Here is a 25,250-nt window from a genome sequence, read left to right as displayed (position 1 = left end):
TACACGTGTGATGTAGAAATTCAGGTATTATGTTGCTGACCATCACAGGGAGAAATAAAGGATGAGTTCTGTACCTGGAGAGGGCCAGAGCCCCAGGATATGCTGGCATTACACACCAGTGAACCCATGTAAATCTCAAAGGCCTCATAGTATTGAACAGGGTGCCTTTGCTTGCTCATGCTTTCTTTGTATGTGGCAGGAACAGGAGAGGTGCAAACGGCCTCAGACATCCTCCACAGTTAAGGAACCCTATCCATGAAATCTATCATGGATTAAATCTTATCCAGCATTGACTCAGCTCCAGAGCTGGGAACATCCTGTTGTGAGGAAACAGCCCTCCCTGCTGGGTGCAAATCGATCTTCTTCTTTCAGATCTATGATAGTCCGAGGTATCAGTTTACACTAGGAAACAGGACCACCCTCCTGGACCACTTTTCCTTTCATGACTGACTCTCAGGCATGTCCTCCAGCTTTAGAAAGGCTGCCTCCCCTAAACACAATTTGTGGGCTGCTGTTGCATTCCCACACGGATCTGCTGACGCAGCTATTCTGGTAGTACTGAGACATGAACTCCACAGCATCCGCAAAGCGCAGTGGGAAATGCCAGAATTTTCCAGAATGGGAAAGGTCATGGCAAAGCAGGTGGGTACTCATCATCATCATCTTTATTCCATTGGAGGAAAAGCAGAGATCAGTCTTATATGAAGAAGCTGTATTAGCCCTTATTTCTATATTAGAACAGCTTTCCTAAGGAAAATAATAGAATGGTAGTTAGTTACGGAATATTCTTTGCTGTTAAGGCAATGGCAAAGTGCATAAAATCTGCCAGAGATGCCCTAGACACGCATGACCTCTGCAGCACGGACTATACGGTGTACAGTAGTCCCTGTAGGTTAGGTATGTCTGCAGCTGTCCCCAGGACTGTTACCCGTCACAGTTTTTCCTGTTGACAAAGAGAAACTCTTGTCTCCACCCTTCCTGAACAAAAAGCTGCCTCTTGGACACCAATAGGGCAGCAAGGAAACGCATTTCCACCACGCACCAAACTCAGCGCCGGTACCGCTGCCAAGCTTGCATCATTCATAGTCTTGCATTATTACACTCTAGCGGGGTGGTGGGCGCGGGGGAGCAGACTCCTGATGTGAGCCAGCGGCTACTTAGGTAGCTGGGGTGGGGGAGAGGGAACGGGAAGAGGGAGGCGCTGGGCACTGCCGCTTGGCACGCCCTGCCATTCCGCTCGGTGATGAGACCGCTCCAGATCGCTCAGCTTTTTATCGCTCAGCTGCAGCTGCGGCTCTTCCGCCGCGCCTTGAAGCCTTCTGAATTCCTCCGCTAAGAGCAGAGCTGATGGGCCGGGGCCGGGGCCGTGGCCGCCAGGGGGGCGGTCCGATTACGGTTTGCTCCGCCCGTGCCGGTTAGCGCGCACGGGCTCAGAGCGCACGGAGAGACGGCAGGACAGAGAAGAGGAGTCCGCAGCTACTGTAAGGCACCGCGGGTCGCGGGTGCGGGTGGTGGAAGGGTGTCTTGGGCTGCTCCACCGGCACCGCCGCACCACCTTCGCGTTGCAAAGCCGCCACCGCTGCGGAGTCAGGGTCCCGGGGGAGCTGCCGCGCCCCGGGACGAGGTGGCCCGGCAGGGTTGCGTCGCGTCCCGTTTTCCTGCGGCGGGAAGGGTCGCTTGGCCGCAGGGAGGATCGCCCGGCCACGGGGAAGTCCCCGGGGAGCAGTGACGGGAAGCGACACGGCGAGAGAGGGGTGCGCGCGAGGGGAGGCGGCCCGGCGGCAGAAAGCCGCCAGGAAGAGCGTGGCGACAGGTCGCTTTCGCCAGGGAGGAGCTAGAACGGAGAAGACCCGCGGTAGAGCTTTCCGTGTCCCGCGCTTCCAGCCGCGGCGAGCGGGTGCGTTTGTCCGCCCAGCGCGCATGGAGCTGCCGGAACCGAGCGGGCGGGGAAAAGGAGACGGGGGGGGAGCGGGGGGTGGGGTGGTGGTGTGCGGGGGGAGGAAGGAGCAGCGCTTCACTCCCGCGTTCTGCCTAAAGCATAGCCGCGGCTGGACGAGGAGCCTCTGACGCGGCAGCCCGCTCTGGGTGCCGCACACGGGTGAGCACACGGGTTTCCAAAACCAGAACCGACTGTGCCCCACCGATACCGGTGCGAGCCATTACGCAGACCCCTTCTTTCCCTTTTCACCCTCTCTCGTGTTTCCGGGTTTGCCTTGGCTTCTCCTCGCGTTCGCACGGGATCCGTTCGTAACCTACTGCTGATCGGTGCCTTTTACTTTTTTTCCCCAAAAAGGGGAAAAAAAAAAGGAGGAAAAAAAAACAAAACCAAAAACCACAAAACCCCTCACCCCTCAGTGAAAAGCTGCAGCAGAACCTGAGCCGAAGGGAAAGGTTTAGGTGGAGTTGGTGATTTACAGCAACAGAGTTGAGATGTACTAAAGCTTTTGAAACATCTTCCCTGCGTGCAGTATTTTTGTCCTTACCCTTCTATTTAGTTCCCGTTACCCGTACCGGCCGTACCAGCTTTGGTTCCTGTTTGTTATTCCCTTCCCTTCCTGATTGATAACTAAGTGGCCGCAAGTTCTGGTGCTTGAAAACTTGTTCACTTTCTCCAATTATACCGTGTAACACCTCTCAAGGACTTCCGTGCTGTGTCATTAAACCAAAAGGGCTGCAATTACTGCTTGATCTTTTTGTATGATCGTGCTAACGTGCTCGGTAATCCTCCTTAACAGTAGGGCCAAGAAAAGATCTGCAGCAGATCAGTGCATTACAGCACAGCAAACCACCCAGGAATCGGGTACAGTGCGACCTAATGACCAGGTCATGATTCTGAAGAGTTTATGTGCCCTTTGGGGGTTAGAGAACCTAACTGCAGTGTTAAAAAGAAAAATGCCACAAACCCACTTAGTATGTTTTTAGCCCTCTCTACAGAAAATCTAAACATGTTAGTGGGCAAAAATCCATCTTTTGTAGCAGCCATATTCTCATGATACATGTTGGCACTTGTTAAATATGAACTCACCTCCCATATGAAGATAGGCTGAGGAAGTTGGGGCTGTTCAGCCTGGAGAAGAGAAGGCTGAGTGGAGACCTCATAGCAGCCTTCCATTATCTGAAGGGGGCCTGCAAGGATGCTGGAGAGGGACTTTCCCTCAGGGACTGTAGTGATAGGACAAGGGGTAACGGGTTCAAACTTAAACAGGGGAAGTTTAGACTGGATATAAGGAAAAAATTCTTTACTGTGAGGGTGCTGAGGCACTGGAATGGGTTGCCCAGGGAGGTTGTGAATGCTCCATCCTTGGCAGTGTTCAAGGCCAGGCTGGACAGAGCCTTGGGTGGCATGGTTTAGTGTGAGGTGTCCCTGCCCATGGCAGGGGGGTTGGAACTAAATGATCTTAAGGTCCTTTCCAACCCTAACTATTCTATGATTCTGTGATTCTATTCAATGATTCTAATACAGATGTTCTGAACACTATATTAAAAAATGGTTTATAGTCAATCAGGTATACAGGTTAGAGCAACATGATAGAACACAAAGCCCTAGAAATAAGGTCAGGCTAAAGCCAAATCTCTTAACTATAAGAACCATTATGTGTCTTTGTTTCTCTTACCAACAGATATGTAATGTCTGCACTGATGTATCCTAAGTACATGAGGATACATTTGAATTACCATGTATCTCAATAAAAAGCAGTAGGCTTAGAATGAACATGAGCCTTTGAGCTTCCCTCCTCAATTTCTTAATCATCTGACAAATCTAGGCAATGTCAGCCAATACCTTATCCTAAGTAGTATACCAAAATAAGTAGTCTTTTCTTGAAAACCTGGCTAGAGACTGCTATCCTGTGATATCTATCAACAAAAACCTTTGGGTTTGAAATAAGTCTTAAGATCAAAGAGCTTCTACTCAGAGTACCTCACTGCTCAATAATGACGAAAAAAAGGAGTGTCATCTTAATGGTAGAGCATGCCCAAGGAGGAGGGTTCCATCCTACCTTATGAGAAAATTCCCTCTGTTGAATGTTATCCAGCTCATTTCAGCAGATATTTTTTGATTTCAGAAGTTATTGCTGCTTCCGAATTTCTAAGCCTTCTGATTACATGCTGCTTGGTAGGAACAGGCAGTATCAATATAAATAGGAACAAGGTCCTATATTGCAGTTTGAGGGATGGCTGGGTTTTGTCCTGTTATGTGGTATTGAATGGCAACCTCGAGCTATCAATAGTTTTAATGCAACTTTAGAGATTAATCATTCAAAAAACACACATCTAATTTGCATTCACAACAAAAGCATGTGCAATTCTTACTACCTACATGCATAATTACTGTTAGCATGAAAAAACTACATAGACATGTGACTTTGAACCAGTTATTGAAAGTGAGACACCAGACAAAGAAGCAAGATATTAGCTGATGCTATCTTAAAGCCTCACAACTGAATTCAGGCCTTTGTACCTCTGGCACCCACCCCAATCACACAACAATCAGTAGCACCACCCCAAGAAAGCTGGAGAACCATCAGCAGAAACTTCCAGAGAGACGAAAAGCTCACCAACAAGAGCAGCAGTAAGAGTTCTTGGCAGTACCATGAGTCACTTGCTGCACAGCTATAAAGGAACTTTAAAAAAAAAAAAAAAAAAGAAAAAGCAAAACCAAACCCACAAACAAAACACAAGAGTCTCCTCTCTGCTAACAATTATTGGGCACAGCAGAGCTTACCTTTTTACTAAATGAATGCAGCCATATCCTTGCTCCTGTGCTCGTAATTCAGGCTAGCACTCCAGCAAACCTAAATCTACCTCCTTTCAAAGCTAGGAAAACCAAAGAAGAAAACTCTGAAGAGACCACACTGTCTGTCAGTGCAACAGCAGCTCATAGGGTATATGTACAGTTGGAAGAGGAAGCTCTTGCTTTCTTTCTTCTACAGGTGCAACCTTTTTTTGTTTTTTAATTAAGTTTACCCTTTCCTATTTTGGCTTGTCAGTACTGAACTGACCAGACAATTCCCAAATCAGCCCACAAACATCTCTCTTCCTGCACACACCTACTTTCTATAGCCACTTTCTCTACCTCCTCAGCTCCCAGACTCCAGAAAGAAGCTGCAGTAATCAGGCTGCAGCTGATGTTGATAACAACATTAAGCAATCTTTTCAGTTAGAGACTTGATGATGCAGGTGCACAGTAGTTTACAGGAATTAGCAGTCACCTGTTGGTTTGAAAAAATTGGGAGTCCCTTTGCCACACTATTTACAGCTCTTAATTACCAGAGGAAGCCAATCCACTGTTGCTGGTACTAGCACTTTGAAATTGTGCCTTTCTACCAGCTCTGTGTATCTGTGTCATAGTCATCCAAGAGGAATGGAAACTGAACAGCCCTGCTCTTGGATTTTGTCTTTTTTCAGCAAATTCTTTCCTTAGCCAACGTAAGGTGCTCAAGGTAAAAGTTCAGTGGGGAAAAAAAACACAGCTTGTGGCTTGCACCTGTGCTAGCAAGGCAGCTTGCTGGTATGTGTCAAAAGTACCGGCTGTCTAGCTTTCTTTTAAGGTTTTTCCTCCAGAGAGACATGTTAGGTAAGAGAGCACCACAGCTTTATGAAAGGCTTAAATTTATTCTGGTATCCACTGGGGTTTACTTGTCTACCCATTTCATAGGCTCTCACAAGCTCTCTTTTGGTGCACTTAGGAGTTAATACAAGCCTTCATGTTCTTTGTTCCTCTTCTTTTTGAAACATAGGGGAGAATTTGCCTTAAATCCCACCACGGTCCTTCCTGGTGTTTGTCTCCTTAGATTCAGACAGCTGTGAAAGTAAGTTTTCCATAGAAGCTGTGTTTCTTGTTTCACTTTCAAGAGAAACCTTTTGTTTCTTTGTTTCAAGCTTCAAGCAAACCTTTAGAGCTGGTTTTGAAAAACCTAAAAAGTAGCTTAGAGTTATACTGGGTACCTGACTGGCCCACATTCAGGCAATTTAGGAAATGAGATTCCTATCAGAATCTTCAGGCACTTCCTGCCTTTGGACAATAGCCCTTGATTTTTCTGGATTTCAGTTTTTGCAACTGTGAAGTGTAGTGACAATGCTGATCTACTATGTATTATATGGATAAAACCTATTTATTAACAGCACTTTGAGATCCTCGGGTAAAGAAATGTTTTTACATTTACTTAATGTAACAGGGTGACAGGATAAATCTTTGTGATGCTGTGAGAGCCACGGCATCTTTGGTTTCAAACTGAGGCCCTTTGTTCATAAGGGTGACCAGAGTATATATTTGTGTCCCACTCCTTATACAGGCATTTATTTAGTGGAACAGCTAAATGCTTGGTAATGACACTTCTTTGTCCTTTATACTACAGGTCCAGAAGCATTAAGTACTTGGTTTTGTTTAATAGCTAAGCCACAAAGACTGCAAACATGTCTCTGGAAGACATCTGTATGAATACCCAGGATTTGTCTGAAAGAGGAAAATTAGATGCTGGAGGATTTGGAACAATTTTTTTATGCCGTCACGAGAAATATGGAGATGTAGTATTAAAAAAAGTGTATACAGGACCTGAGCGCACTAAGTAAGTTACAGATCTTAGATCTGATTTTTATCTTTCAGTTGGTTTAAGGAAATCTCCAAACTCAATGGGGATAAATCTAAATAAAGTGTAATAATTTCAGATCTTCAGATTCTGGAGGTACTGTATGTGAGGAAAATACTCTTCAGAGAATATTGGCAAATTCTTGCAAATTTTCCTGTTTTTTTCTCTCACAAGCCAACTTTTAAAGTTTAACTCATTGTTCCAGTGAGGTTCCTCTTTTCTATTGGCAAGGTTAGCACTACTGTGAGTTGTTAAGAATCGGGGGGACTCTTGCACACTTAAGGAAATGCAGGAACTTGGTGGGCTCCTGATATTTTCAAGCTTGCAGATCAATTTTCAATACAGTTGTCCAACCATAGGTGTCCACTAAGAACGCAACACACGTATGAGCAATCAGCAGGATTCTAACCCCCCATGTACAATACCAAGAATATAACTCTCTCCCTTGAGAAAAAGCAGAGTGAGCCGCACCCTCTGCTTTAATTCAAGGGCTGAATCAGCTCTTAATTTCAGTGAATTCAGGTCCCAGGGCAGCACTACTACTTCACAGCTGTAGCAGTCCTAAATCTTTCCCATGAGTCATTCACTAGAGAGAGACAAACCCCCATAGAATCAACTAGGTTGGAAAAGACCTTTAAGACCATCAAGTCCAACCATTATGTCCTACTTGTTTGGGTTATGATGGTTTTTTTTTTTCCCAGCAGAAAGGGAATTAAGAGATTCTAGTAGTTTGCAGACTGCAGTGGCAGTTTGGGATGAACAGAGTTAAAACATACAAGCCTGCCAGCTTTATTTTATGTATTTCTTTCTCACTACACAGGCTCATAAGTTTAGTATTCCTTAAAGTATTGAACCAAAAATCTTAAGCAAATTTATAACTGAGCTTAATGCAAACAAACCGATCACTTTCTTCTCTAGTACTACAGAGAAACACAGAGGGGGAAAGCATTAGTAAGGAACATAGTCTCAAGATTTTCTTATATCTTTTTGCCTGATGACAAAAAAAAACCAGCAACAGTAAAAATACCACCTCTTCTTCTATTTGTTATAATGGGTACCATCCTTCTTAACACCCTTAGTTAGCTCCCAGCTGCGTATCTGTGACTATTGATGGATTATACCAGAGCCCAGACAAAGAGTTAGACTTTAAATTCATCCTAAACTGGTAATTGTTAGTAAGTGTTATGATCCAGTATGTGGATGGATCCCCCGTTATAAATCCATTTTGAATATGAACAGGAATATCAGCCCTTTGGGAAAGAGATCTGTGTAGATCGCTGTACAAGAGGTCGTGGAGTGATTTGATCCTCTTGTCCAAAGCCCTGCCTGATACCACCCCAGTTCAGGATGCTTATGCACTTAAAAAGAGGCCTTAAAATCAGGCTGAGCAGACAGTCTCTGTGCAATACATTTGAGCAGAGACTTAGAGAATATAACCTGTCATGAGCAAAGCTATATCAATTCAAAACTAGGGGAAGGTGGGGTTCATCTTACAGTGGATCTAGGGATTTTGACATTTATGGCCATCGTTTTCATTATGAATCAACAGCATTTTCATCCCTGTGTTCTAGCCTACCATCTAAGTTCAGTGTGATTTCTGTTTTACAGTTATAAGGCTTCCCTCCTTGAAGAAGCCAATATTATGTACGGACTGCAACATGAGCGTGTGGTAAAACTGCTAGGTATCATTTTGGAAGATGGAAACTACTCACTTGTGATGGAGTATGTGCAACGGGGGAACATGATGAAAGTGCTACAGAAAGTGAGCATCCTCTGCTCTTCCTTAGGGTTGATAAGGTACTTGAAAGGGACAGGTTGTTACTGCTACCCCAGAGAATGGAGTCTTTAGATTCTCATCCTCCTTTCTGTGTTAGAGCCCATGGTTGCCCTGCCTTCTCTAGAGACAGCAGAGGACAGCTGTGGCTTTTCTGTGCATCACAGAAGAGCAGACCACAGTTATAGGTTTGAAGTTATAGGAGTGTAGAGAATTTGCTAAAGAAAACTGCTTTTGTAAATATGGAGTGACTCTAGAATTGTTTTAAATTTAGGTTCAAGAAGGACCTTCGTTCTTTTTCACCCTGGCTTGCTCAGAGGTACTCTTGGAACTGAGAAAGAAACTTTAAAAACTGTTTTTTTAATTTGATGGTTGTAATACCATTTTTTATTAGATAGTACTTGTTCTTTATTTTAGCTCTCGCTGCCTTTGTCAGTGAAAGGGCGCTTCGTGATGGAGATTATAGAAGGAATGCTTTATCTGCATGAGAAAGGCATCATACACAAAGACCTAAAACCAGAAAACATCCTTGTGGACACAGACTTCCACATTAAGGTACTGGTTAGAATGTAAATGGAGAAAGCTGGTGCTCTGGGTTGCAAGAACACAGTTTGACTGCACTGGTTAGTTTTCCTGATTGGAAGATGAACTCTTTTGTACTCTATCACTAAGAGAACATTATCAGTGGATCACTGAAGTATGGTGGCCTATTCAGCATCTGAGATCTGCACAATCTTCCTGCAACTGTGGGGGAAAAAAAAAAAAAAATCACTAATGGTATTAAAAAAATGAATAATATTGTTGAGAATTGATGAACTACAAAAAAAAATACAGCTAGAAAGAAAAAAAACAAACCTTTATGCATAGAGATTGAAACAAAATAGAATTTCTTATGCATCCGGTCTTTTGTTCTTTATTGCTGTAATTTCTTCTCCTGCCTTTACCTCCTCCTCTTTATTCTTGTCCTTCTTTTGCCTATTACCTTTTACTCTTTTGTCTCCCTCTTTTTTTCCCTTAGTCATCATTTTTAAATGACAGCCAGCAGCTACAAAAAAAAGCAGCAGGAGACTACTTCAGAGAATGGTTTATAATCCTGTTCCAAAGCCCTTCTATTAACTTTACTGGGCTTTTGGATCAAGACATAGATATAGAGCCTACTGCTGAATAAACCTCAGTAGAATTTGCAGCAGTCCTCATCAGATGTCCTGTCTTTGGTCAAGGTGAGTTGCTGAAGTAATCACCCCATTACAGTTTGAAACTACGGAATAAGTTCCTCTGAAGAGCGCTCAGTCTTTGGTATTTCTTACATTAGAGAGTGAGAAGTTGTTTTACAAGGTTAATATGGTAGCAAGTCCTACTGCAGTATGAGGAGCATGCAGATAAGAGGTATAAACTCTATTTAAAAACAAACAACCACCCCCAAAACAACAACAACAACAAACAAACAAAAAATAAACCCAGCCCAGCCCAACCAAACAAACACACCGAACCATCATGATCTCCTTTAAATGTAAATTGGATGGGTTTTTTTTGTTTCAGTTTATATGGACAGGACCAAACTAGGGTATCATCACACTGCATGACAAACTGAACTGCAGCTCAGGATCAAATTCAGAATCAGATCAGACTTAAGGAGCTTGATCAAAAGTATAATTTAAGGCAGTTGTTGTATGATCTATCTGCTTGAATGTATCTAACATTGCCAATATTTATGAAGGGAAACAGTTGTTCTAGGAAACTGCAAATGTGGGAAGATTTACATAGTATCTTCCTCTTAACACAGTAGACCTCCTCTCACTTACAGACATGAACCTGGTCTCCTAGCTCCTTAGCAGAATGTCACTTGCATTTTCCTCTTCCTCTGAATATGACTTTTAAATTTAGCCCAAAGTTTCAGAAACTCAAAGGGACAATAAGCTAGTTATAGGTGATGAGAGAGTAAAGAAAAGCAAGTTAAAAGTGAGGCAAGGTGCCACCTCAGTATTTTTCACTTCTTTTTTCCTTACAGTCATTCCAAGTGAGTTAAATTAATAATGAAGGTTCACCTAATGGCTCCCTGTTGGCTGTGATACTTTATTTAGGATTTAAAAAAAAAAAAAAAAAAAAAAAAAAAAAAGGGCAAATAGTTTGTTTTCCTTTCTTGTTGCATTTTTTAGCAGTATTTCATTTTTAGATAAGTTATTACCAGCCATTCATTATCAAATTGAGCACTGCATGAAATACTTGTTTATCGCCTCTTCATCATGGCACTAGCTCTGATGTGTCTCATTTTTCAGATTGCAGATTTTGGTTTTGCATCCTATAAGAGCTGGAGTCAGCTGTCCCGAGAAGAAACAGGCCGACGGAAGCAAATCAAGAGCGATTGTCAGTACAGTGGTGGGACTCTTTCCTATATGGCCCCAGAGCATTTAAGCACTATTCACATAAAACCTGGAGAGAAATCAGATGTTTACAGCTTCAGCATAGTGATGTGGGCAATTTTTGCTAACAAAGAGCCATATGAATGTAAGTTACTTCCAAAAGGATGCTATCATAAAATGAAGTTACAAATGTTAAGCATTTAAACTTATAAAATTAAGATTGGTTAAATCACCTATGCCTAAGAACAGTGCCTGTTCATCACATGGCCAGTAAAAGGCATTAGTTGCATCATTCCGGGCTTCTAAGCATAGACAAGAACATCTGAATTGAAATCCTGGCATGAGCCCAGTCTATGCACATCCACATGGCAGGGGCATAAACCTGCACTCAGTGGCAGAAGTTATATAAACCTCTGGCAGGCCAAGATGGAATCTTTGATGTTACTCTTATTTTCTGAGGTGGACTAGTTATGTGTGGTTTTTGTTCTAACAGGAACAGTCACATAGCCAGTTGTCACTTCTCAGCTGTGTGGCACAAACTTCTCAACATGTAGTAATGTGCTCATACAGAGCAATAGGAGCAGACTGTGGAATTCCAGAGTAAAATGTTTATCGTTTTGAATGGATTTTTTGCTAAATGGCTAAATGTTGCCTGTGTGGCTATCTTTGTGATCCAGCGCAAAGCATAACTGAGATACAGGTTCTGTAGAGCTAGATCCATTACTCTACTTACGCTAGGTATGTCTTAGATATAAAAGTAAACCCATTTGTCTTAAAATAGATCTCTAACCCATGGAAGTTAGGGCAGAGGATTCAAATTCATTAATGTGAAAGCAGTAGCTGTAACTCAGACATCTTTGAGATCTTTTACGTATCCACAAACACACATGGAACTGTGTGTTTCTTTCTTCACTATTTCTTTTACCTGTTGAAAGGTAGCAAAACCCATGATCAGAATTTGATTTCATTTTGCAGATAGTATAAATGATTCTCAGATTCGGTTTGTCGTCGAGCGTGGAAACAGGCCAAACATAGAGGAGATCACTGATAAATGTCCAGTGGAGATTATTGAATTAATGGAGCAATGCTGGAAACAAGAGTCAGAGAAACGGCCAACCTTTGCAGGTAAGGCAGTGCTTTAGGATTCTTTTTGTTACTTGTCCATCAATAGTTTGTAATGAAGTAAAACAAACCTGAGTGTTTTCCTCTTAAAATACAAGGTTTTGCTTTGAAAATAGAAATATCAATTCACATGCCCAGTAAAGCGTGCTCCCTGTACCTCAACTAAAAATGGGACCTGGTCCAACATTTACAGATTTGAGAAATACTCGTGAGTGGATGGAGCTAAGATATTTTATACTTGCTGATAATTTGTCTTTAGCATAGTATAATCTTCCTGCTGAAATTTACAGAAAAGCTGACATCAGGGGACATAGTATACCTTGGCTATGACTGAGAAAATACCCTATTGAAACTAGCTTCAAAATCTGTCTGGTTTAGTCTTCCCTGAGCAATACAACAGCCTTTGACTAGTTAATCAGCCTTTCTTATAGTCAGATCCCAAAACACGTGTAGTCAGTGAACGATTTGCCTGAGGGGGCTGGGAAGGAGACTAACAGCATTCAGCAAATAAGTCAAAATTCTTTTAACTCCTCTTGCCTCTTCTTTCTGTTTCAATATATGGTGCCAAAAAAACCAACCAACCAACCAAAAAACCAACAAATATAACAACCCATAAAACAAAAGCCTCTATGCATAACAGGAAACTGAGGTTTGGATTTAGCCAGGAACATCAAGAGCTTTGTATACAACAGGCATGTACTTAAATACTCAGGGGAAATTTGTATAACAGAAGGAACCCATCTACTATTTCCATATTTAACCTACATAATCTACTGCTAATGGATTGAGTTTATGCTTGCACTGGGTCTTAGATTCTAATTTTCCCATATGCAAAATACTGATACTTACCATGTTTGTAAATTATTTCAATAATTCCATCTTTAGCAAAGAAGGGATAATTGTTTACCAAATAGCTGAATGCAATTGAATGTAGCTTATTTCTTAAAATGTAGCAACCAATCTTTTGGCAAGTCAAGGAAAGGAGCTGTCAGACACAGGTCATAGACAGGGAGCTTTCACCCTGAAAAGCAATACACCAACAACAACGACAAAAAAAGTCACTAGAAATCATCCTGTTCTTGTACTATATTAGGGCTAAATGAGCCGTGTGAACATATTCCAAATATATATATGACTTTCCTGTTTCTGGCTTCATACGAATCTTTATTCAATCCTTATCCGTTAAAATTGTTAACAGTATAAATCACTTATTTTCTATTGAAAACCACTTTCACATAGTTCTTTCCTTTTTGCAGAAATTTGTCAAAGATACAGTCCATTTTACTGTCAAAATCTAGAAAACAATATTGGTGCTGATCTGGAGAAGCTAAAAGTGAGTAACTTTCTAAGCATTTTAAAGTGTCAGTTCCCCATAACCCGTCTCTCCAATCCCAGTTATGTCCAGATTCTGTCACTTTGAGACTGGTAAGACTTGACTGACCTGATTTCCTTCTATGATTAAAATGGCTGGATTTGGGAAGAAGGGGAGAACAGCGCATGTCATTTACTTCAACACCTCCTCCCAAAATACTCTTGTATCCAAGTCTGGATGGGCAGATGAAAACGGGTTGTAGTGGTTAGTAGTTATAGTAGTTAGTAGTTATAGTAGAGAGTAGTGGTTAGTGGGTTGTACTTCTTTACCTGGAAGCCACTAACAACTACTGTAGTGAAGGGGTCTGCTGTACCAGGGCCTTCCCTAGTTTACTTCTTTATCAGTGGCCTGACAGCAGTGATGGAGCATACTTCCGTAAGGTGTGCAGGTGACACAAAACTAGGAGGACTGGTCAATACAGTCACAAGGACAAGGCTGCCAGCTGCAGGCTGGAGAACCTGTGGAATTCAGAAAGGACAAATGCACCTGGAATAATCCCTGGCTTCAGTGTCAGCTGGGGTCTTCCTGGCCAGGGAGCAGCACTGTTGAGAAAGACCTTAGGGTAGTGGTGAGCAGCAACCTGGTCACCAACCAGAGCCTTGACAGCAGTCAGGAAGGCCAGCAGCAGGAGAAGATAAGCTCAGCACTTGTTAGTCCTGCCATATGAGTTGGGGCTGAAGGACCAGGACTGTCTCAGCCAAACATGCAATGTCTCCTCATCCTACCTATGAGGAGTTTATTGAGAAAATAGAGCAAGCTCTTCACAGCAGTGATAGTAGGAGGACATGAGACAGTGGACATAAACTGAAATAAGGGAGATTCAAACTGGATATAAGAGGGAAAACAAAAAAAAACCCAAACTGCCCTGTGAGGACAGCCAAGCAGTGGAGCAAGTTACCTAAGGAGGTTGTCCAGTCACCATCATTGGAGGGTTTCAACACCCAGCTGCACAACTCTGATCCCATAAATGACTCTGAGTGAGAGGTGAGCCTGAGATCCCCCAAGGTCTCTTGTCACCTGAGTGACACTCTGATTCTATGACAATACTTTGCAAAAGCTCCTCATATATCCATTAAGTTTCACTCATTAAATAAAATGTTATTCCCAGAGATTCAAAAGTGGCAGAATCTGACAGAGACTCCATGTAAAAAAACCTGTAAATTCTTGGTAATCTGTGTTCTACATTAATCTAAAGAGTCCCGGCCTGTTTGACAGCAGGAAGCTGTACCGCAGTCATAACAGGGAATATTTTGAATTAGATGTTTTTCCTGAGTATCCAAGTCAGTTTCTCTTACTTCTCTGTAGGTTTATAAATTATGATAAACAATGTTTTTCTGACTGAAAACATGAGAATGAGAACTTCTTGGGCTGATCTTATCACAGATTTTATGAATTTACTCACTTCTGTAGTACTAACAGCTGTCAGTGAGAACTCCTGGCATTAGAATCTTAATCTTTGCAGTGAAATAAGGCTCAGATACCCAGTTATTTTAAATAAGAAAACAACTTCCTTCGTGAAACTGTTGATTTACAGTTTCTTTGAAGTGCTTCCTTCTGTCACCAAGTCTGCAATTGTGGAAATGAAAGCTTCTGGTTTAGGGAACCCGTGATGTTTGTGAAATACTAGTGACTGTTGGAAAACACAGTAGAGTTTTGCAAAATAAAACTGATGGAACAAATTTCCTGGACTGATTTGACCAAACTAACTCACAATGTGAAGTATATACATCTGATTTATGATAGTGACCCCAATTCAGGATCATGGCTAATTATACTAGCTGTATTAGCTCTGTGCAATATACGTCTCAAATCATACGGATCAAAGGACTACTTGAAAAATGGGCCATGAGTCTATTACTTTCTCAGGAAGGAAAGCATCCATTCTGATCAGGGCACAGAATGCGAGTACTGCATTCAAGGCAAGTGAATGTGGTAAATGAACTATTAGTACAGCTTCAATAGCAACATGAGTTGGAGGGTTGCACATTGGGCATAGCCCCCTACTAGCAACTATAGAAGCACAGCCCACAGCCTCCTAACTAAAATGACCAGAGTCACAGAATGAGTGAGATTGGAAGGTCGTCTGGTCCAATTGCCTTGCTCAAGGAGTTCAGTTATTCAAGAAAAATCTAAGGACCTAAGATTATAATGTGCTTTAGAACGTTATCTGTTGCTTTCAGAAGTAGATTTTTTGGGGGAAGGGACGGTAGACAGGGGACGGGAGGGAGTGAGTAGCAGTTGTTGATTTTTAATCTGTGAAAGTACTACTTGGGTTTAATTAAAAAAAAAAATACTACTTTTAGAATTAATGAGTAAGTGAGTAAGGAGCACTGAAGGAAATAGAGAATTTTTTTTCAGGTTAAAAATTTACTTCTAGGGAAGTCTGAATAGTGGGAATATCAGAAGATTAGAACAAGAATGGATTTTGCCTTCAATCCAGTGAAGTGAGGATGAGGGTTTACAGAAAGGAAAATGTACTGCTTATTTCTGAAGATTTGCTTTAAACTCTTTGTTCATAATACTCTTCAAAAAAGTCATCACGGTCATACCTGAAAGTAGATCTTTCTCACTTCTTCCCTATTGATTAATACACTTGAAATAAATATAATCCACAGAACAGGGTGCACATTTGCTACCTTTACCTCAGCAGCATCTTCTCACCAAGACTGCTTGCAAGAAGTCTATTAAGTACAAGACAGACAATCCAAATCCACTATCTCTGGGTTAAGCTCATACTCATATAAGGAAGGGTATTGTTTGGCCAACTTAGAGTATTGTATTCTGCAGTTGCATTGCAGTCCTTCCCTCTTTCATTGAAGAAAAGATTTTGTCCATCCGTAGCAAAGCAATGGGTATTTTTTGTTAGGCTATGCTCTCTGCAAGGGTATGGAATCTTTTTCCATACCCAGATTCCCAGATTCATGGAATCTGTTCATCCCAGTCACTTTGCTGTGATGCTGTGCCGTTTCCTATTCTACAGGAACTCCTTTTGGTTAAACTTTTGCCTATAAATTCTTTCTTATATGCAGAAAATGTGGCCTGTGTCAGACGAACTGCTGGATGAGATGCAGTCCCTTCAAATAGATGCTGTAGCAGAAAACAGAAGTAATGCTCAAGCAGGTAAGACATTTACTAACACATCATTATTCTGTGTATTCTGCCAAAGATGAAGTTGCTTACATGTACAAAATAAGTGATCTTACCATTAAGGGGTTATGAAGAGACTTAATTATTCAGTATTTGAGAAAGAATTGTAATCACTGAAAAGATTAAATTTGCTGCCAATCTCCCAAAAGTCATACATAGATGAATTTTCTCTCCTTTCATATTTTCCATCACATCTTGGATGAGTTGCGTGTTTCATGTTTTTATAGAGCTGTCTTACTAATATGTGATTATATAGTTATAGTTTTGTAGAAATGTATCTGGAATTTTTTTACCAAAGTTTTTTAATGACAAAGGATATAGGATCATATTTGCAACACTGATTTACAAGCAACAATATCAAATTCAGCAGAAACTAGATCCTGCTAAGTTTGCTCACACCATTTGAAAGACATGAAATGAATAATGTTAAACTGTAACATACAACTAATAAGCCTTCCCCAAAGCTAGGTTTGCCATAACTGTTCTTCAGTAGAACTGATGGATTTTGTAGGGCAACACTACTGCTATATTTCAAAATAACTACAATTACATTTCCCTACCAGAAATAACCACGTATGGCTGCAGCAGATTACGTGTTTTAAGTATGAAAGGCTTTATTGTGAATCTACACTGCTGGAAGATACTATCTTGACAGCCCGTCAGTCAAAGTCAGGTTTTCCTCTACAGTCAATGGGCATTACTCAGATAGTGGTAGTGAAAGATATCCCACAGAATCTGTTCACACATCTCAAACTTGCCCTGCAGAATGGATGCCATGTAGTTTATGCTAATACTGAATTGTTAATAGCTATCACTTTTGATGAGGTTGTGTCTGTATTAGATCATTCCTCCTGCTCCCCCTCTAGCAGCAGTAACAAAAGAAGCAGAATGAGTCAGACTGGAGGTGTACTAACATAAAGACATAAAAAGGAACTAGTCTGAATTCATGTAACTGGGGATGGAGGGATGGGACACAACACAGTTCACTGACATTATCTGTGCTAAATAGAAGCACATACATACACTTCATTCCAATTTTACAATGGTCTATAAGAGTCCTTTGCTTTAGGCAATGTACATTGCCAGGTAACTGTGTCTGTACTTGTACAGACAACTGAAGCTTTCAGAACTATTTAAGGAAGCATCTGTAGTCCACCCTTAAAACCATAAGAACAAATAGTAACAAGCAAATTTTTAAATTCTTTTTTAGTCTTGGAATGCTGCAGCATGATCCAGATCATAAGTCAATCTAGTTCGAGACTGAAGTGGAGCTTCCTTTGATAGTGAGAATTAGTTTGAAGGATGTAGATGACAGATTATTTTATTTAGTAGGCATTACTTGTAAAAGTGTATTCTTTGGGACTATAAGACAAAAAGGATTAATCACAAAATACCCAGACAGGATATTTTACGTAATGATTTGCAAACATGACTTCAATGACAAATAGTTTGTGCTGTATGAAATAATACCTATTACAGTGGTGTTATTTTCCATCGTTTTACACTGTAATTTTGCACCAATTAAACCTCAGTTGATGCCAGTGGAGACACAGCAGTAAATCATACCCTGCAAATGCCTCCAGGAACTATTTATTTCAGTGGCTGAGAACTTGATGTCAGTATAGAGTATGCAGTGAATTCTGACACCACTTAAGTAAGTGGGATTTTGGTACCGATAGTTTAAACAAGCCTATACTTCCTAGATAAAAGCTTGCAATACTTCTCTGTAAAGGCATTCTATATAATAAAACACAGCTTCTGTTGGAAGTGATGATATATTTGACCTTTTATATATTACCATAATATTAAAGGTAGATTAACAGATTCTAGTGTCATCACAACAAGCTATATAATTGCATTTGGATGTATTTAAAATATTTTAATTTTCTCCCTTTCAGATCAGCCTAATTCTCTACACAGTATTCAAGGTCCCATGACCAGTCAGGTTAATGAAGCCCTGTTTGCTGCCTCCCCTGAGAACCAGCCTGTTGAGAGCTGCGAGACCCCATTTACATCTGCTGATAATCTAAACAGAAAACTTCAGCGTGAATACAATTACCATGCATATGGGAGCTGGATGGATAGAGCAGTTTCTCCTGTAGTATACACCCCTGAAATGAGAGAGGAAGAAAGGAGACAACGAGTTTCCTATGATCCACTTACAAAGCCGTCTTCTATTCCTCAATGGAGTGAGCTGCATCCCAGAGCTGAAAAAACAAGATCAAACACTAATCCATATATTTGGCCAGCCACAATAACACCAGAACAGGGACCTGTAGATACTTTTCACAGGATAAACCCTAAGGGTATTCTAATGGGAAACACAGATGCTACCTATGGCTTGTGTTCAGCCAGTACCTTTAACCTAGGTATACCTGTGCCTGAATCTGGCCTAAACTTGCAATCACAAGCCAACGTAAACTGGTTTCCAAAGAACACAGACAAAGATACAGGTGAGATTCCTCCTCCTCCAAGACCTATGTTTCTGAAAACACACTTGCTCTCTAAAAATTAAGTGGTCAGTAGGGTCTTGTAGTTTGTGTAACACTCGTTGCTAGCAGTTGATCTGCGATATAGCAAAGAAGAATTTATTTCATTAAGTTCTCTGTCTGCTTGATGTTACTTCAGGTTGCTAAAACACTATCTTTGGCTGCGTTATGCTACTTTCACTGATTTCAGGCTGTCAATTTCAAGTGAACCATTTCTAAAGCATCAATGTAATAGAGAAGCATCAGACCCAATACCTAACTCTTCAGCTACCAACCAAGTAATAGCAAATGGCAGATGCTGCTACAGCAGCTACCAAAACAAAGAGCTGCTATCAGTCATTCTAAGAAAGCAAACAAGAACTATTGACTCTCAAAATGTTAACATTCATACCATAGGTTCTGCTTGTGCAGAAACATCATTTGCAGCATTTCAGAAAATAAATGAGTATTTTTAGCTTGATTTGCAGAAAGGTATGAGACTCTTAAGCTCAGGGGGCCAACAAGGAGCTGAGGCTCATAACTGTTTTCTCCAGAGAGATGTGGCTGGTGCTGATGAGGAGCTTCTGTTGGTATTTGCTAGTGAGCTGTGGCATATAAATGTGTGGAGACAAAGAAAGAAGAGAACACTAAGCCTTGGCAAAAAATAAAAGTAAAATGGCAAATAGAGACCTGTAAGATGTAACTTTCAGGAGCTAGAAATGAAAGCTACGTTAGCCTGTTCCTACTAAATATTGGATGTTTTTAATGTGGTATTCTTTTCCAGATCATCTCACAAGAATGCTTAGCTGTTTACAGACAGAATGCCACAAAGGTGTTATTCTATTACATTATGCAGAGACTGGGATTAGTTATTTATGTGAGTTTATTTATTGAAATGAATCAGAGCTGTCATGCCAGAAGGCAGGAATTAGAACCATCAACATCACTAATAAAGTGAATTCTTCTGTTTGAAAGAAAAAATAAAAAATAAAACAGTTATTATAGGGAGGCTGCATGGAATAGCATGGCAGATACTGGACTTAGATGCAGAAGATCTGCATTACAGCTCTTCCAGTGACGTGTCAGGTGACCATAACTCAGCCATTCTTACTGCCCCAGCATAAGTTCAAGAGCTCAACTGCAGGCATCCAAAACAATTACTGCCCCGGGCTGGAAGTTACATCTCTGCCAAACATTGCTGCCACCAGCAGAAGATGCAGTGGTGTCCATGCCTTTGCTAGAGCCACTCACAAGCAGCATGCTAATACAAACTGCAGTCAGTCTCAGCAGTAAGCAGTAAGAGCACACTTGGGAGTTTGGAATTTGCCAATTTGAAGACCTGCTATGAGGCAGCTCAGTCCATAATTGTTGCGTGCTGTGTTTGCACACTGCTGTCCATTAGCCAGATATTCATACACCCACGTGGAAGCCCATTGCCCTCCCTGGGATCCAAGGGTGATTAAAGCTATTAGTCAGTGAGCAGAACCCTGATAAGGTTGTTGCTTTTTAAAAGAGTTATTCAAGGGGATATAATAATTTAAAAGCTTCTCATCTCTTTGTATTTAAGAGCACAAACTGTGTACTTATACTGTTACAAATACGGCAGTCATAATGCTTTTGAAACTTTTTTTGTTTTCCCTCTTTGTTTAGGTAACACAGATCTCACTTTCATAAGGCAAACTTTTAGACGACATTCTAGTGTGCCCAGAGCAAGCAGAGGTGAGTGCTGTAGCCTCTATCCGTACTGGTAGCCAACAGGCTATGCATTGCATCCTGAGCAGTAAAGCAGAAAACATCAGGATCTTGAAATAACTTATGTCATTGCTTAATACCTGTAACCATAGCCGAAGTTATCAGTACAGGTGTGCAAAACTAATTAATGTTTCTAGAAGGACCTGTACACACCATTAAATGTGTATTTGATGGATCAAGACAATATGTTTTTCTATCTGAATGAGCTTTTAAAAACATGAAGTCATTGTAACATCTTCTGCACAGCAAAACCAGTCACTTTTAGATTAAATGTCAAGTTGCTGTAACTCTACCCAGCTGCTGAACCACACATGCATTTGAGACACCTGTCCTTTCTTGCTCTGGGTTTTGAATACAAATCTCTAGCTGCAGGCCTTGTGCTGATCACCCTTCCTTGAGGCACAGGTCTCTCAACTGTCTTAAATCTCTGAAATTGTCCTGACCTTTAGGAGCTGTTAATATATGTTCCTTTCAAGACCTGTGGCTTGAGACACCCTGAACTCTTTAATTAACCCTTTCAAGGCTTGTCCAAGTTTGCAAGTGGCTTACACTTACAAAGAAAACTGGAAACAGCAGGTTTCTCTCTTCTTGACTGTATGCTCCTTAGAGTCTTGACATAATGACCCAACCGTGACAAGCAAGCGAAGTATAGAGGCTTGGGAAAAGAAATACATAAGCACAGTAACTTTTAATATTGACAAAGCATTTGTATGTGTTTTCATATCTTGTACTAGATTCATTTTGCTACAAGTTAAGAAAATAACACACACATGAGATTTCTTGGTTTTTTAGCTAAAAATATGAACATATTTCCCAAGGGCTTCACCTCAAAAAAAAAAAAAAAAACCAACAAAAAAAAGGAAAGGATACAGGAATCATTATTTTCAGACATGATAAAATGCATTCCTTTTGTGCAACATCTAGAAACTAATCATGAATACGTATAGGTATTTCTGACTAGCAGTTTCAGGTTAACAAATATTAAATGCATTTAATCAGATTTTCATGCATGACCATAGATCTCCACACTGCAATTGAGTGTGTAACAAGGATATTTGTACATCTAATCATCATTTTGGATTATTAAATACAGGGTTTGTGTGTCACTTTAAGTGTCTGTACTTCAATTTTATACCTAGGTTGTGATATTCACCATTTAAACTAGAGTTAGAACATTTAATGGACAATTATCTAAAAAGAGTTCAGAAAACACTGTCAAGAGAACAGAAAACTGATGTCATCCAACATGACTAGAATATTCAGTTTCATGTTATGTGTGAAAATCGGACAACTGTAAGCAAAAGACACCAAATTGGGTGTTTAGCTAATCATATACAAGTAAACTACAGACGCAAGCTCATGGAGATGTACACAATTTAGCAGTGCAATCAGTGCATATTGACTTTTATTGCTGAGGATTCAGGCCTTAAAATAAAGGAGTAGCATTTTTTGGTAAGGCATCTTGGAAAACATTCTAGTCTTGCCTTAGAAACAAAAGTACAGAACAGGGGAAAAAAAAATAATAAAAAAAAAAAAAGAAGTGTTGTTGAAACAAACACTACACAAGTAGTGCACTGTGAAAATAGATACAACTCAACAATACATACCTAGATAGCAGAGATGATATAAACTGTGGAAGAGAGATGCCATCAAGACAGCATAGTATAACATGGAGTATAGAAACTTTATGAGCAAATAGAAACAATTTTCTGTAGTGTCACAGAACTTTGAAGTCACAACTGTAAACCTAAATGTACGTCTATGAAAAGTAAAGCTGAGAGGCAGAAGAAGTAAGGCTTTAAGATTAAAACAAAAAGTGCTTTCAAGTAAAGACTATGTTCTGCAGCTGTTAGCCAGCAGAAAGTGAGGCTGCTACTACACATTCCTAAAGTGCAGGGAACTTTATTTACAGTCTAGTAATTACCAGCATGTAAGGCTTGGTTATGCTACTTTATCATAAAATAGAATAGGATTAGTTTTCACTTTGTGAAAGTATGTTTGTGTTGACTGCATAATGAAAATATGCTCACAGTTGCCAGTAAATGGCTATTTCTGCATTAAATGTAGTAAAAACATTTAAACACTTCCCTTATTAGCAGAACCTTCTTTCTCCTTACCTCCTTCTCATGTTCGTTCTTGACATTTGAACAATATGCAGTTGATTATAAAATTGTATTAAATTCCCTTATACAGAAGAATCAGTCAAGTACAACATAAGTAACAGTTCTGGAGTTCAAATTGGATCCCACAATCACATGAAGATTGAAGAGTCCAATCAAAACATCAGCACTTATCCTGGTGCTACAGAAGAAACTTATAGGTATTATGAGAAAAATGGTGTGTTTGGTAAGAGAAATAGCTCCCTATTCTTGATGTATTCTCGCTATATATTCATCTGAAAATCATTTGGTTTGGAACATATGAAAGCAGTACTGCTTTCTCCTTCTGATACTTGAGAAATAACTGTTTGGGTCCTTTTTTTCTACTTGCATGAGATTGCATAAAACAAGTAAGAGTTTGTGCTAACACTGTTCTGTAATACTGTGTACCTCATTTGTCCTATAGTTTTATGACCTCTTATGAGACACCAGATACAAGTATTGATGTATATGCATCAAGAACAAGAGGAGTAACAACACTCAGATTGGTAGAAGCAAGGTTAGGATTGGTGGTCCTCACCTGACTTTATCGTTCAGGTCATGGAATATCCTGAGTTGGAAGGGACCCATGAAGGTCGCTGAGCCCAGTGCCCGAAACCACACAGGGAAACCTAAAAGTTAAACCAGATACCGGAGAGCATTGCCCAGATGCTTCTTGACCACTGACAGGTCTGGGGCTGCGACCACTTCATTCTGGTAGAAATTGGAAGATTCTGAAATTCAATTTATTTTTGTTGGTCAATACCAAATTAAACTATCTCTGTGTATTCCTAAGTAAACAAATTACTAGTGTCCCAGAATATAGAACATCATACAGACAACAGTCAGCTGTGTCAGAACTCTGGGAAGGAGCTCTTCAATCTCACAGGTTTAAATGACAAACTGTGATAGCCTCAGATCAAAAAGCAAGTCCAGCAACTGACCTGTGAGCACGTGTGTCCGGAAGTGTTTCTTCCCTGGCATCATTGGGTAATACTGCCTTCAGTGAAATCCACTTTTGATTGTTATCACTAAAATTCTAGTAGAACAAGTGAGACAGCAAAAGGAGCAGAAGAAATGTTAAACAATGCCATTTTCTTATACTTTTTGCAGACAATGAAAGTGCCGTGACTGATGAACATCTGAATCTAGTGAAAGAAAAGTTGGCCAAACAGTGGAAGGACTGTGCTCGTAAACTGGGCTTCTGTGAACCTGACATTGATGAAATTGATTACGACTATGATCGATATGGACTAAAAGAAAAAGTTTACCAAATGCTGCTTAAGTGGGTAATGAGGGAAGGTGCCAAAGGTGCTACATTTGGAAAGCTTGCCAAAGCCCTTTATGACTGCCAAAGACCGGATCTCCTTAATAGTTTAATGCAAATCAAAAAGGAATAAATTGACAGAGAATGGGGGGGAAATTAGGGTATTTTTTCCTGAAGACCTTCCAATAACAAGTAATAATTCTGAACAGGCTTTCTGGAGCTCTCTTTTTTGCACAAGCTTTTTGAAATAAGATTTTTCTGCCAAGCAGTTCTCAGTGAATACATCCTTACTGGATGTATCAAAAAGTTTGTGTCACGATAATTGGTCTTCCAGAAGGATAAGCCAGGAGGGAGCACAGCCAGGACACCTGACCTGAACTAGCCAAAGGGATATTCCATACCACAGAATATCATGCTCAGTATATAAACTGGGGGTAGTTAGCTGCTCAGGGACAGGCTGTATATAGGTCAGCAAGTGGTGCATCACAGTTTGGGTTTGTTTTTTTTTTTTATCTCTCTGTTATTACCCTTTTCATCATTATTAGTGTTAGTATTACATTACACTTTATTTTAATTAAGCTGTTCTTAGCCCACAGCTTGAGCCATAAACTCCAGCAGTTGAGAGTTAAAGCAAAAAAAAAGATGCCTTCAACTTCTGCAAGTTTACAAAACAACATTCATTTTAATATGCTCATGCTCAATGTCTAACATACAACTGTAAAAGAATTTCATATCATGTATTGTATTCAAAACTGAAAATATAAAAGTATCTGATACCATTGAGTGGACTCTGGGTATAATCAGCATAAAACCAACATAAAAGGGACTCAAATGAAGTGTTTAAATAAAGTGTGGTGGAACCTCATGGAGAATTCTGCCATGCATGCTATCTTTTCTTCTGGGAGGTCTTTCAGCTATCTGCCTTCACTGTCTTAGTCAGGGGTGCAGCAAAACAACATGTAAAAGAAAAGAAACTTAAGCATTGGCATGCAACAGCAGTCTTTAACCACTGTTTCAATGAAGCAAGCTTTGATCACTTCCTAGGAAAAAGCAGTGACCTTTTTGCTGTCCGTTAAGCAGATTATTTTCTCTTTTGACCTGTATGTTGCATCAAGCAGCTTTAAATAAACTATGCTACTTTTCTCTGATTGACTTTTCAGCATTATAATACAACGAATGAAAACCTTTCAACCTTGTAGGTACATGGAAAATGGAGTAAGAAACTCAGAGTCTCTGAAACACACCCGATCTTGTACATGGTGA

The 25,250-nt window shown here is 40.4% G+C and overlaps 1 protein-coding gene across 9 annotated transcripts; it reads left to right on the top strand.

The window, feature by feature from the left end:
- Positions 1-1,381: 1,381 nt before the first annotated feature.
- RIPK1 (receptor interacting serine/threonine kinase 1) lies at positions 1,382-25,250 on the top strand. 9 transcript variants are annotated; one of them, XM_080611691.1, is made up of 13 exons: positions 1,420-1,481; positions 5,739-5,810; positions 6,357-6,566; positions 8,196-8,349; positions 8,779-8,916; positions 10,638-10,866; positions 11,697-11,846; positions 13,100-13,176; positions 16,245-16,335; positions 18,261-18,815; positions 20,481-20,549; positions 22,776-22,928; positions 23,834-25,237. In XM_080611691.1, exons 3-13 carry the CDS (start codon positions 6,415-6,417, stop codon positions 24,118-24,120), a joined length of 2,055 nt encoding a protein of 684 aa, XP_080467817.1. In that variant the 5' UTR covers positions 1,420-1,481; positions 5,739-5,810; positions 6,357-6,414; the 3' UTR covers positions 24,121-25,237. The 9 variants fall into 9 exon arrangements, with proteins under 9 accessions (XP_080467819.1, XP_080467817.1, XP_080467823.1 ...); XM_080611697.1 differs by having other exon boundaries at positions 22,776-22,902; positions 23,834-23,961; XM_080611692.1 differs by lacking the exon at positions 1,420-1,481 and adding an exon at positions 2,080-2,098.

This window comes from Psittacula echo (genome assembly GCF_963264785.1).
Source record: "Psittacula echo genome assembly, chromosome: 2".
Taxonomy (NCBI): Eukaryota; Metazoa; Chordata; class Aves; order Psittaciformes; family Psittacidae; genus Psittacula; species Psittacula echo.
The sequence above is the reverse complement of the archived record's forward strand: the minus strand, read 5'-3'. Positions and strand labels throughout refer to the sequence as shown.